At 38.7% G+C, this 14936-nt stretch overlaps 1 protein-coding gene across 2 annotated transcripts in view; it reads left to right on the top strand.

The window, feature by feature from the left end:
• Window positions 1-14936, top strand: part of CPNE4 (copine 4) — a 477586-nt gene that overhangs the window by 334504 nt on the left and 128146 nt on the right. For both annotated transcript variants that reach the window (XM_059162603.1, XM_059162604.1), the window contains exon 4: window positions 12339-12410. In XM_059162603.1, the coding sequence (XP_059018586.1) occupies window positions 12339-12410 (72 nt within the window). The remainder of the gene's footprint in view (window positions 1-12338; window positions 12411-14936) is intronic.

The following is a 14936-nucleotide window of genomic DNA, read 5'->3' as shown; positions in this document are numbered from 1 at the left end:
GGAGGATGACCCTGTAGACAGCTTGATTTCAAACTTCTGCCCTCCAGAATCAGGAGATAATACATTTCTGTTGTTTTTCACCACCAAGGTTGTGATAATTTGTTATAGCAGCACTAGCAAACTAATACTCTCTATACTCAGTGTCCTCATCCATACGTAGGCATATGATAATACTTCATAAGGCTGTCATGAGAATTAAGTCAATACACGTAAGGCAATTTAGAGCAGTAGCTGACACATATTAAGTACTCTTGAAGTAGTATTTATTACGACTCTTTAATGGTTGTGTGACCTTAGCTATCTTTGATCCTTTGGTTCCTTCACCTGTGGAATGGTATTAAACATACTCTATCACCCTCAAAGTTGGAGTTTGCTTCTTTATCTTAGAAATGGTCAAAGAATTTCTCTGACCCTCCTCTGTTTTATGAACTACTAATTTGATTATAAGCCTCACTGAAGAGAAGTCACAGACTGCCAAAAGGTGGTGGTTGAAAATGTGCCTTGTATCCTTGGGTTGACAAAATGCTCTACCCGGGCACTGGGCTGCTTGGAGAAGGCAGCTTTTCCTCTTTCTCCTGACTGCCATGTTATAGGGTTGGGGGCTGGGGAGGGTGGCCTCTGAGCCAAGTCATTTGTGATGAGGAGGAGGCCTAACCACTGTCATCAGAGGCAAAGGTGGATAATTAATACTCAAGCAGTCGTCAAATCCCTCTCTGAAACACTCTCCAATCCATCCCTTGCTAATGAAGTCAGAGAAAGGATAAAGCCTATAATTACACTTGAAGTAATTAGAACCCTGCTTAATAGAAAGCTTAAAGACAGGAAGCCCAGACTGATAGATCGCCCATTGCTCCTGTCATTCTGAATCATTCTCCCCAGAGGGCTCCTTTTGTAGATCTCCACCAGGGAAGCAAGGACTGTACTGAATTTACATAAAATGTGTGCACACACACATGTCCCATGTCCTCTCCCCTGAATGGCTGAGAAAGCTTCAGCATATACTTTTTCTTAGTTCCTACAACTTTACCCATTAATGAAAGTCTAATCAGCAGGATAGCTTAATTTAAAAGCCCTTATCCATAAATTGTTAAAATCTGATCATATTGTACTAAAATTGCCTACACTCAATTCTCACTTTCTAGCTCAGTGCTTCTCAACTTTAATGTGCATGCAAATCACATGACGATCTTGTTGAAATTCTGATTCTGATTCAGTAGGCCTGGGGTGGGCCCTGAGATTCTGTATTTCTGACAAGTTCTCAGGCCATGCTGATATTGGTGCTGCTGGAGGGAGCCAGATAGGATAATTTAGGGAGGACACCCTTGAGGAGCGAAAAAAGGTTCTTCTATGTCCCACAGGTGAACACTTTCCTCCTACACAGCAATTATTGAAAACTTCTAATGTAGATCTTGAAAAATGAATAAAATTTGCCAACTGAAGAGAGAAGGTGTGAGTCATCCTGGGCAGAGGGAATAGTGTAAGGAAAAGCATACTCCTTAAAGCATGCTTTTTAAAATACTCTTTAAAATATTTTTAAAGCTTCCCTTTATTATTCAGTGCACAGGAGAAGCCAAAGATCTCAGGAGTTACGCTGTGTTCGGACAAGATTGTGGGTCCTTTAGGTCAGAAGTGGGAGCAAGACAACAAGGAAATGGAGGAAATGGAGGGAAAGCAACAAGAGAAAGCTCTTCTAGCATAGTCTATATCTTGAGCAGGTCTGATTTCTACCAGGGGTAGCAGTATTGCCCAGAAGTCCTGGGAGGGAAGCGGAAAGGTGAGGATTTTCCTAAAATCGGTCATCACGGAGGCATCATTACATCCTTTCCTGGACTTTGAACCTGATCGTGTTCTGATTCAGTCTATTAGTTCCCTGTGTTTACAGTTACAAATTATCACAAACATTGTGGCTTCAAATAACACACATTTATTCTCTCACAGTTTTAGGGGGCAGAAGTCTGAAATCAAGGTGTCAGCAGGGCCATGCTCTTTCTGAAGGGAGGGGAAAATCCATCCTTTGCCTCTCTTAACCTCTGGGGACTGCCAGCATCTCTTAGCCTGTGGCCACATCACTCCAACTGTCCAGTGCCTTCAAATTGCTCTGCTCTATCTTCATGTTTTCTTCTCTTCTGAGTGTGTATTGTCATATTCCCTACCCACCGGATTCTCTCTCATAAGGACATGGGGATTGCATTTAGGGTTCATCCAAATAATCCAGGATAATCTCCTCATTTGAAAGATCTTTAATTTAGTTACAACTGCAAAGACTTTTTTTCCCATATAAGGCAATATACAGAGGTTTTAGGCATTAAGATATGAATATCTTGGGACGCCTGGGTGGCTCAGTCGGTTTTAGGCGTCTGCCTTCGGCTCGGGTCATGATCCCAGGGTCCTGGGATCAAGCCCCATGCTGGGCTCTACTCAGCAGGGAGCCTGCTTCTCCCTCTCCCTCTGCTCTTCTACCTGCTTGTGCTTGCTCTCATTCTCTCTCTTTCAAATAAATAAATAATATATTTTTAAAAAGATATTAATATCTATGGGGGGGTCATTTTTTAGGCTACCATAAGCCAACATAGCCAAAGCACCTAGTGTCAGAGTGCAAAGCCCCCAAGGGCCTAGTCTCTCTAAATTAAAGATCTTCTTTCTGCCTTCATACTCACCCTGCTCCTCATACTCATTTATGTCCTTCTGACCTATAGTGCTCTCCCCTTCGAGGATTATCCCTCCCCCTTTGACTATTCAGTTTTCTTCCAAAAGCTTTCAGGTCAGAAGCAGTTTCTTCAGAAATGCCTTCCCTGACCTCCTGGCCTAGGCCAGTCTTCCTTCATGGCATGATTTTGCTTCTCCTTGCAGAGCTGGAATTTGGCATGTGTATATTGTGGCAATTTCTGGGAGGGCAGTGCCCCTGCCTGCCTTGTGTCTTCACTGTATTGTCAATGCCCAGCACATAATATTCAATACATATGTATTCAATGAAGTAATGAATCCTGCCTTCAATTCTTATAAGGTATGTGTATTAGCTTGTTAGGGCTGCCATAAAAGAATACCACAGACTGGTGGCTTAAACAACAGTTATTAAACAACAATTATTTTATCATAATTCTGGTGACTGGAATTCCAGTATCAAGGTGACAGCCGGGTTGGTGTGTGGTGAAGCCTCTTCTGCTGACTTGCTGACTTGCAGACAGCTGTGCTCACTATGTCCTCACATAGCCTTTCTTCTGAGTACATACGCAGAGAGAGAAAACTCTCTGATTTTTTCTTCCTTTACTTATAAGGACACTAGTGATATAGGATTGGGGCAAACCCCCTAAATGAGGGGGGCCTCCACCCTCCTTTAACCTTAATTATCTCTGTAAAGTCCCTACCTCCAAATACAAGCACTTTGTGGTGTAGGGCTTGAACATATGAATTTAGGGAGGACACAGTTTAATCCATAATGTTATGTGACCTTAGATAAACTCCGTATTTTCTCCAAGCCTTGACTTTCTCATTCCAGTTGCTTGGAGGGAAGAAAGAGTACTGATCATTAAATGACAGCAAAGAAATGAGCTAGGTGAAGCACTCAACACATTATCTGGCGCAGAGGAAAAGGTTTAGGTGTTTTTCCCAGAAGCAAAGCCTGGAGAGCAAGAAGAGAATTTGAGAGATGAAGGAAAAACCAAAAGGGGAGTGGAGAAGTGAGATGGGAAAGGGAAAGTAGCCAATAAAGTAAAGGGTGCGTTGTCTTATAAATCACCACTAGAACAACTAGAGCTTCATCCCACTGAGGAAACTTGGGTGCCTATGTAGACCAAATACCACAGAGTCACCCCCATCCCTGGGGCAAAAAAGGTGGGGGATTTCTGTACCAAAGTCCATCAGTCATTGGTTTTCACTGCCGAGGGTATAAATCCTCACTTTCAGCCTGCTGCACTTGTAGACAATAGGCAGGCATACCAGAAAAAAATCTTTAGGTAATGAGATGCCAAGCCAGTGATTGCAAGCCCTGCCAGCTCTGCAGTGGTAAAGCCTGAGGAGATCTGGGCATGTGTTCCTCTCTCTGCTACAGTGAGCCATCAGGAAACCTTGTTTGTTCTCTGTAGTGGTGGTCACAGTAATTGCTAGTTTGCAAAACTAGAGATGCTCCTTGACAAAAGGTTCTGGGGCCAAACAAGTGTAAGGAATGCTTCTTACATGGTTGTACTCAGGGAGACTCACAAATAAAGCTCTGTTGATGTCCTGCCGTTGAGCTATGAGACTTTTTCTGATCCTTTGATTTCCGGACTTATTTCCACAGGTTTTTTTCATGCACTATGGACTTACCTTTCAAGAAATAAAAACTCTCTGATACATGCTTTGGGGGTAATCAATTCTGATTCAGACCAGAGATGTGACTGTCAAATATTGTAAAGAAGTTTCTCATCTGCTTACCACGATAGCCTCAGAACAGTGCCTGGCACAGAGAAGTTGTTCAATCAATGGTTTTTGTTACAACAAAATCTTACAAAATTTCAAAAAATAATCTGAAGACATTTTTTGTGAAGCAGTCTCACGAAAAATGACTATCTGGTCTCCAGAATAACTGTTTTGCAAGACTTTGAAAGAAAGTTTAGCTAAATGTATACTTGTTGAAATACTTGCCAAAACACTTTTTATTCTCTTGACTTCTTTGCCTTCATCCAAGTGAAACAGTGGACTTTTCTGATAGATGAGGACCCATACTGTTAGAATATCCACTTCAAAGGAAAGAAGTGTTTCTTCCTCTGATCGATCTGTAAATAGAGATCATGCATGGCGTTGATGTCCTTATGGTCCAACTTTGCTAAAAAAGTGTGGTTCAACTTCTTTTTTCCTCCCCCTGTACATCACCATTTTTTTAATGGTAAGGATTGCAGTTATGACCCCACTATAGGATAGAAAAGAATCCAATTAGAGGACTTCTATCTTATGGTCTAAAATGAGTCTCTGGTAGGCGACATAGAGATGGGTCTTGTTTTTTATCCATTCTGTCACCATATGTCTTTTGACTGGTGTCTTTAGTCCATTTACATTCAAAGTAATTATTGATAGATATGTACTTATTGCCATTTTATTACTTGTTTTGTGGTTGTTTGAAGATTTACTCTGATCCTTTCTTGTCTTTCTCTCTTTCATGTTTTGCTGATTTTCTTTAGTGATATACTTGAATTTCTTTCTTTGTTCTTTGAATATTTATTAGTGGTTTTTGATATATGGCTACCATTATGTTTGTGTATAATCTCTTCTGCAAATAGCAGTCTATATTAGGTTGATGGTTATTTAAGTTTGAACCCATTCTTTCTCCTGTCCTCCCACATTTTATGTTATGTTTATTTATACATGCTATTATGTTTTATGTCTTTTGTGAGTTCCTTGACTGATTTGTTTTACAGAAATATTCATTTTACTGCTTTTTTGTTTCCTACCTTTATACTGACACTTTTTTTTTTTCTCCTTTCCCCTCAAAGTGTCCCCTTCAGTGTTTCTTACAGGGCTGATTTAGTGTTCATGAATTCTTTAGTTTTTGTTTTTCTGGGAAACTCTTTATCTTTCCTTCTATTCTGAATGACAGTCTTTATTGGATAGAGTATTCTTGGCTGCAGATTTTCCCATTCAGCACTTTGAATATGCCACTCTCTTCTGGCTTGCAAAGTTTCTGTTGAAAAATATCCCACTAACCCTATAGGTTTTCCTTGTAAGTTACGGATTGCTTTGGTGTTGCTGCTTTTAAATTTTTTTCTTTATCACTACATTTTGTAAATTTAATTACAATATGTCTTGGTGGGGTTATGCTTTTGTTTTTTTGTTTTTGTTGTTGTTTTGTTTTTGTTTTTGTTTTTGTATTTCTTGGTAGGATTTCTCTGTGCTTCTTGAATCTGGATTTGTTTCCTTCCCCAGATTAGGGATGTTTTCAACTATTGTTTCTCCAAATAAATTTTCTGGCCCCTTTTCTCTATCTTCCCCTTCTGGGATTCCTAGAATATGAATGTGATTACATTTGATGGGATCACTGAGTTCTCTAAATCTGTTCTACTTTTGTATAATTCTTTTCTCTCTTTTCTTTAGTCTGATTACTTTCCATTACTCTGTCTTCTAGGTCACTAATCCATTCTTCTGATTCTTCCATCCTGCTCTTCATTCCGTCAAGCATGTTTCTCATTTCATTTATTGAGCCCTTTATCTTTGCTATGTTATTCCTTACCTCTGTGTTAAGCATCTCACTCATGTCTTCCACTCTTTTATCAAGTCCAGCAAGTAATCCTTATGATCATTGCTTTAAATTCTCTATTGGGCATATTACTTAAGTTAGAGGACTTCTAACAAGTGTATCCTCTTGGAAGACAGAGCTGACTGAGTTTTTGTTGTTGTTGTTGTTGGTGGTGGTGGTGGTTTTGTTTTGTTTTGTTTTGTTTTTGCCTCAAATGTCCTCTGACAAAACATAAGGCCTTCTTAAGCCTGATACAGTTGCTTTAGCTCCAAGAAAGCCTACATGAGAAGTGAGATTTGCAGCAAATAGCCTTTTCTCTATAGATCACTGACCTTGCTGGCCAACCCTGCCACTTTTGCCCAACAGTCCTAAGAATGGCAACATCATTATTTATTGATCTTTATTACAATGAAACTCTAATTGTTACTTCAAACTCTAATTATTACTCATTCTTTGGAGCTGAGATGGAGACCTGCAGGGCTGTAGAATAAGTTTGTTTGATTGCCTGCTTGATTAGCCATTTGTATACCCAAATGCCCACTAGTTAAGCAGGACTATTTCTGGGGAGATTGCTTATCTTCCTAACATTAGTAAAAGGCAGGAGCTTGGAACATAATAGCATTCTCTTCACACCCCACAAATGTGAATGTTGGCATTTCTATATAAAAGTGAGGAAAGAGAATGTCATCCATTCTTGTAAATTAATATCTTGTAAGTTAAGTCTCCCTTGGTCTTGCTTGAAGAATGAATATGTGGATGTTGGAAGATACAGTCTGTAAAGACAGTGTACCCATACCCACACCTGGTATTCCAGTGAGTGGGTTTTTACAACACTGAGAGGATGGTTGGGGTCATTTGGAGCCATAGAGTTAGGACACCAATGTGGATGAAACAATAACAATGAACAATAGTATCTCTGAGGCCAGATTTACTTGGGAAACAAGATATGTTGCCTTTCTTTAGTTAGATTTTGGCCTGGATGCTGCTTACCAGTGACCCTTGTTTTGTCTTTGATTCATGTGTTTTCCCTATTCCTCCTTGCCGAAAATGCCCCGGAGAGAAACTATAAAATCTTCCTTATGTCTTTGCTGTCTGTTTCCTGTGTTTCCTCTATGTTTTCGTTCATCTCAAGTTCCAGAATTATGTTTGTATTTTTCTAGGAAATAGTAGCTTTTCTAAAACATTTGATAATCTGTGAACGCAGAGGGAAAGGGGATAATGATTCTGACTACAGAAGAAGAACCACTTGAACCTTCTTAATGAGTAGGGTGGGAAATATAAGCAACTTATTTATTTATTTATTTGGAAATTTATTTTTTTATTATCATATAATGTATTATTTGTTTCAGAGGTACAGGTCTGTAATTCATCATTTTTATGCAATTCACAGCACTCACCATAGCACATACCCTCGCTAATGTCCATCACCCAGGTATCCCATCTGAACCCCACCCCACTCCATTCCAGCAACCCTCAGTTTGTTCACTGAGTTTAAGAATCTCTTATGGTTTGTCTCCCTCTCTGGTTTCATCTTGTTTCATTTTTCCCTCCCTTCCTCTATGATCCTCATCTCAAATTCCTTATATCAGTGAGATCATATGATAATTGTCTTTCTCTGATTGACTTCTTTCACTTAGCATAATACCCTCTAGTTCCATCTATGTCATTGCAAATGGCAAGATTTCGGTGGGGGTGGGGGTTGATGGCTGCATAGTATTCCATTTTGTGTGTGTGTGTGTGTGTGTGTGTGTGTACACACACACATCACATCTTCTTTATCCATTCATCTGTTAATGGACATCTAGGCTCTTTCCATAGTTAGGCTATTATGGACGTTGCTGCTATAGACATTGGGGTGTACATGCCCCTTTAAATCACTACATTTATATCTTTGGGGTAAATACCCAGTATTGCAATTCCTGGGTTATAGGGTAGCTCTATTTTCAACTTTTTGAAGAAACCTCCATACTGCTTTCCAGAGTGGCTGCACCAGCTTGCATCTCACCAACAGTGTAGAAGGGTTCCCCTTTCTCCACATCCTCGCCAACATCTGTCATTTCCTGACTTGTTAATTTTAGCTATTCTGCCTGATGTGACTGACTGGTGGTATCCCACTGCAGTTTTGATTTGTAGGAAATACGAATAATTTAGATTCAAACATAACTATAGGAAAGAATGCTAATTCCTTTACCATCTGAAAATTTTTCATGTCATTTTATTGATAACCAGCTATGAATAAAACAAAAACAAAAACAAAAACAACCATGTTCTTAATCATTATGCTACACTGCCCTTAACCAAAGCCAGTGTCTTCAGATTACTCCATTCTTGAGGTTTAACATGATCATTTCTTTTCAGTCTTCTTCATGTTCACATATTGAGGGTTAAACACAGGGTTTAAAAGCAAACACATAGAGTGAAAATCCAGCAGTGAAAATTTTCTGAATCTCTTTTTTGAGTTCACATACCAGTCAAATGTAGCTAGAGATCAGTTTCTGGGGTCAGACCCGTGTTCAAATCTATGCCACTTCCTCTTAGCCTTGTGGCTTTAGAAGAGTTGCTTAACCTCTGTGTCCTATTTTTATCATCTATAAGAGGAAATTAACAATACCAAATTTGTGGGGAAATAAAATTAGAAATAAAGTGACCACTAAAATAACAACTCTACTTCATTTCTCATTTCCTTCAGATTCTGTTCTCTCTACCTCATTTTATAGCCAAACTTATTGAAATAATTATCTTCATATGTTTGCTCAGTTTCCTTCCCTCTTTCTCTCTTCTTCAATCTGCTCTAATCTGCTTTCTGCCCCAAATATGAATACATGTTCTTTGCTCCCCCAGATTAATGTCCTCTTCAAGTGTCCCTTATCTCAATGAATCGCACAACCATCTAATTCAATAATGCATCCCTCTCTCTCTTCTTTTTTTTTTTTTTTTTTATAATTTTTTATTTTTTATAAACATATATTTTTTATATACATATATTTTTATCCCCAGGTCTGTGAATCACCAGGTTTACACACTTCACAGCACTCACCAAATCACATACCCTCCCCAATGTCCATAATCCCACCCCCTTCTCCCCAACCCCCTCCCCCCGGCAACCCTCAGTTTGTTTTGTGAGATTAAGAGTCACTTATGGTTTGTCTCCCTCCCAATCCCATCTTGTTTCATTTATTCTTCTACCCACTTAAGCCTCCATGTTGCATCACCACTTCCTCATATCAGGGAGATCATATGATAGTTGTCTTTCTCTGCTTGACTTATTTCGCTAAGCATGATACGCTCTAGTTCCATCCATGTTGTTGCAAATGGCAAGATTTCATTTCTTTTGATGGCTGCATAGTATTCCATTGTGTATATATACCACATCTTCTTGATCCATTCATCTGTTGATGGACATCTAGGTTCTTTCCATAGTTTGGCTATTGTGGACATTGCTGCTATAAACATTCGGGTGCATGTGTCCCTTTGGATCACTACATTTGTATCTTTAGGGTAAATACCCAATAGTGCAATTGCTGGGTCATAGGGCAGTTCTATTTTCAACATTTTGAGGAACCTCCATGCTGTTTTCCAGAGTGGCTGCACCAGCTTGCATTCCCACCAACAGTGTAGGAGGGTTCCCCTTTCTCCGCATCCTCGCCAGCATCTGTCATTTCCTGACTTGTTGATTTTAGCCATTCTGACTGGTGTGAGGTGATATCTCATTGTGGTTTTGATTTGTATTTCCCTGATGCCGAGTGATATGGAGCACTTTTTCATGTGTCTGTTCGCCATCTGGATGTCTTCTTTGCAGAAATGTCTGTTCATGTCTTCTGCCCATTTCTTGATTGGATTATTTGTTCTTTGGGTGTTGAGTTTGCTAAGTTCTTTATAGATTCTGGACACTAGTCCTTTATCTGATATGTCGTTTGCAAATATCTTCTCCCATTCTGTCAGTTGTCTTTTGATTTTGTTAACTGTTTCCTTTGCTGTGCAAAAGCTTTTGATCTTGATGAAATCCCAGTAGTTCATTTCCAAATCCTTCCCTCTTCTCTCCATTTCCAGCACCACTACCATCTCTTACCGAGACTATTGTAGAAGATTCTGGAGTGGTCTACTCTCATCTACCCCACCACTTATCCATTTATTGTTCTCACCACAGCCAATGTATCTCTCTTTAGTGATGCATTATTTTGATTTATTTGACCATTTGGTTAATGCCTATCTCTGCTGCAGAATGTAAGTTCCATGAGGTCAGATATTGTAACTGACTTTGCTTACCACTCTATTCTTAGTGGCTAACACTGAGGCTAGAATAATGAAGGCTAAGTAATATTTTGGGAATGTGTACTCCTAAATGGGAGTTTCCATTGCTGTCATTATCATAATCATCTTCATTGTCATCATTTTCATCATCCATCACCAGGTGATTTGTTACAAAAATACTCTTCTCTTCAGATCGTAGCCAGTTGAGAATCAAGTTCTTTAAAACTGCTTGGACTAGGAACGTTCTATGAACTTTTTGTATTTGACACAGCATAGTCATAGTATTTTCATTGCTCTAACACAGAGACAAAAAGATAAGGATGTCAGAGAAAGGGTTTGTCTCCCTGCTTTTCACAGTGATGTCCTTTCCTGTTCTGTAAATCAAATGTACATTGTTACCTATTGCTACATAAAAAATTACTCTAAAACTTGACAGCTTAAAAAAAAAAAAGCATTTAGGGAGTGCCTCAGTGGCTCAGTCATTAAGCATCTTCCTTCAGCTCAGGTTGTGATCTCAGGGTACTGCGATCATGCCCTGCATCTGGCTCCCTGCTCAGCAGGGAGGCTGCTTTTCCCTCTCCAATTCCCCCTGTTTGTGTTTCTGCTGTCACTGTCCCTCTGTCAAATAAATAAATAAAATCTTAAAAAAAAAAAAAGACAGCATTTATGATCTCACCAAATTGGGGGAGAGTGTGGCTGTGTCCTCTGGATCAGGGTATCTCACAAGGCTGCTCTGAAGGTACAGTTATTTCAAGACTTAGCTTGGAGGAGGACCTGATTCCAAGCTCATCATGGATCTGTTGACAGTCTTCTGGTTCTCACTGGCTGCTGGCTGGAGACATCAATTCCTTGCCACCTGAGCTGTTCTATAGGGCTACTCACAGCATTGCAACTTGCTTCCTTCAGCACAAGGGCTCTGAGAGAGAAGAATAAGATGATGATCAAAAGGAAGTCACATTCATTTTGTGACCTAATCTCAGAAGGGATACTCCAACACTTTTGTAGTATTCTGTTCATTAGAAGCCAGTTATTAGATCCATCCCACACTCAAGGAGAGAGAACTGCACAATGGCATGAATAGGACCATAGGGAGCCATCTTAGATAGAGGCTGTCTACTGCAAGGTATGACTTTGTTCTCTCTCAGCAAGAGCACAGTTGTCATTGATTGTTTTAAGTCTTTTCTCCTTTGAGAATCATAAATTGCATATCCTTCAGGGCCCCTTAATATATCCTTCATACATTTCTTTCAAAAATGGGAAGGCAGAGGCAGGTGGGGCAAGTTCTGCTAAGAATAGCTCCCAATATAATAGCAACTTTAGTTGTCATTGCACATTGTGCATTAGCACTGAATCATGAAGAGGACTCCAATTACTCCTTTTCGCTTGTCTGGGCATCAGTATCCTAATGACTGACTTTATAGCTTCCTAATGAATATATTAAAAACAGAACTCTAGAGATTATAGATACAGAAGGTGTATATTTAGACCTGGGGTTTCCTTTCCTCCCTGTAGCCCACCCTACTTTATACAGAGATTTTAGTGCTAATTTGAGATCATTCTGAAACTTTCTGTTTTATCATAATATACATATCCAACATTTTCCATCTAATTTTGTTGTAAATGCTTCAGATTAAGTCACCTCCTATTGACTGACTTGTCTATAATTTCTCATGCCCTTACTCTCTTACATAATATGTTATAAGAAGAAAGAAGGGAATAACCTATATTTAGGAGTTTCATGGGAAAAAAGCCTAGAAATAAACAGACATAGTGTTATAATTTCAAGTAGAATTCTAAATACAGAATTTTGTAAAGAAAAATTTAAAAAGTAGACCTACAATCATTTAACTAGTATTTCTACATTTTGTTTCCTTTTGTGCAGATTGTTTCCCAGAGAAAACTGTCTAAATCCTTGTTGAAGCATGGGAACACAGCAGGGAAATCCTCCATCACGGTAAGCCCTTCCTTAGCAGCCCTCTGTTCAGGTGCCCAGATGGAGCATCTGGTCCAAACCTGGCAGTAGGAAGCAGACTCTCTGAGTATTGGGAATTGACACCACAACTGCTTAGCTATCCAGATTACTCCTTTCCTTCTTGTATCTTTTTCCTTTTTGCCAATACAATTTTGACCCTTCTACCCCTAGGAGAAAGAGATAGAAAAAGTATTTGAAAGTGAGGCCATTCACTTCTTTTTTTTTTTTTTTTTAAAGATTTTATTTATTTGATAGAGATCGCAAGTAGGCAGAGAGGCAGGCAGGGGAGGGGGGGGCGGTGGAAGCAGGCTCCTTGCTCGGCAGAGAGCCCGATATGGGGCTTGATCCCAGGACCCTGGGATAATGACCTGAGCCAAAGGCAGAGGCTTTAACCCACTGAGCCACCCAGGTGCCCCGAGGCCCCTCACTTCTACTAAGCACTTTTGCAGTTAATATGTAGGTTTTGGTGGAGGGCAAAGATGGAGTTGTCAAGAAAATTAAGAATATGGAATTGTCTGGCATTTTCAAATAATCAAACTACCTATTCCTGCCTCTCATTTTTTTGAGAATTAAAAATCTGCTCTAATAGCAATTAGTCCAAGGTTAGGTTTGTTTCCTAAGGACCAGAGAACTCAGCATTTTAAGTCTCCTCTTTAATATATTAGTTTGGAGTGATGTCATTGTATTTAGTAGCCACTACCCACATGTGATTATTTAAACTTAAATAAAATTATTCAAAATTAAATAAAAGAAAATACTCACACCTTACACTAGCCATATATCAAGTGTTTAGGAGTTATATGTGGCTATGAATGTGGGGAGGGAAACAGAATCAGATTCAGGAGGTGCAGAAATCCCTCAACAACTCAACCCACTGAAGTCCACACCAAGACACCCTATGATTAAGATGGCAAACAGAGTGATAAAGAATTTTAAAGTTTGAAAGAGAAAACTGGGCAGTTACCTACAGAGGAAACTCCAGGAGGCTATCAGCTGATTTTCCAGCAGAAACTTTGCAGGCCAGTAGAGAGTGGCACAAAACATTCAAAGTGCTAAAAGTGAAAAATTTACAGTAAGAATACTCTATTCCAGTAAGGCTATCTTTCAGAATAGGAAAACAAAGAGTTTCCCAGACAAACAAAAATTAAAAGAATTCATGACCACTAACCAGCCTTATAAAGAATCTTAAGGGGGACCTTGTGAGTAGAAAACAAATACCACAAGTAAGAGTAAGAAAAATAGGAAGCACAAAAACAAACAAAATTAAGCTTATCTATAAATATTGGTCAAGAGAAGCACAAAGTAAAAGGCTGTAAAATATGATACCAAGTATCTGAAACATAAAGGGGAGAAGAGTAAAGAATGAGTGCAGAATTAAGGTAACCATCAACTTAACATAGACCTCTATAAGCAGAAGACATTATATATAAACTGAATGGTAACCACAAATCAAAAAACAGTAATAGATGTACATAAAATGAAGAATAAAGAATCCAAATAGTTTACTAATGAAAGTTAACTAATTGTGAGAGAAAACAAGGAAAGAAAGGAACAGAGAAGAACTACAAAAGCAACCATAAAATAAGTAACAATATGGTAATAAATACACACATATCACTACTTACTTTGAATGTAAATGGACTAAATGCTCCAGTCAAAACACATAAGATGATGGAGTAGATTTAAAAAAAAAAAATTCATGATAGGCTGACTGTAAGAAATTTATTTCAGATCTAAGGACACATACATACTGAAGGGATAGAGAAACTATCATTCAAATGGAAGTAAAATGAAAGCCAAAGTTACAGTACTTATATTGGACTAAACAGACATTAAAACAAAGGCTGTAACAAGGGACAAAGAAGGACACCATATAGTCATAAACAATACAATCCAACAGGAAGATATAAAAATTGTAAATATGTATGCACCCAACATGGGAGCACCCAAATACATAAAGCAATTAATAACAAACATAAAGGAACTAATCAATAGTAATACAATAATAGTAGGAGATTTTAACATCCTACTTACTTCAGTGGATAGATCATCCAAACAAAAATTAAAGAAACAGTGGCTTGAATGACATACTGGACAAAATGGATTTAACAGACATATTCAGAATGTTTCATCCTAAAATAGCAGAATATGCATTCTTGTCAGGTACATACGGACCATACTTCAGAACAGATAACATATTAGGCCACAAGACAAGTCTCAACGTGTTCAAAAAGATGGGCATCATACCATCTTTTCTGAAACTAGTTATCAACCATAAGAAAAACATGGAAAGCACACAAATACACAGAGGTTAAATAATATGCTACTAAACAATGAATAGGCCAACCAAGAAATCAAAGACAAATTAAAAAAAATACATGGAGTTAAATGAAGTTGAAAATAAAATGGTCTAAAATCTGTGGGATACAGCAAAGGCTGTTCTAAGAGGGAAGTTTATAGCAATACAGGCCCACCTTAAGAAATAAGAAGAGTCCCAAATAAACAGCC

Source organism: Mustela lutreola, chromosome 2 (genome assembly GCF_030435805.1).
Source record: "Mustela lutreola isolate mMusLut2 chromosome 2, mMusLut2.pri, whole genome shotgun sequence".
NCBI classification, from domain to species: Eukaryota; Metazoa; Chordata; class Mammalia; order Carnivora; family Mustelidae; genus Mustela; species Mustela lutreola.
Note: the sequence above shows the minus strand (reverse complement) of the source record. Positions and strands in the feature narration are given on the sequence as shown.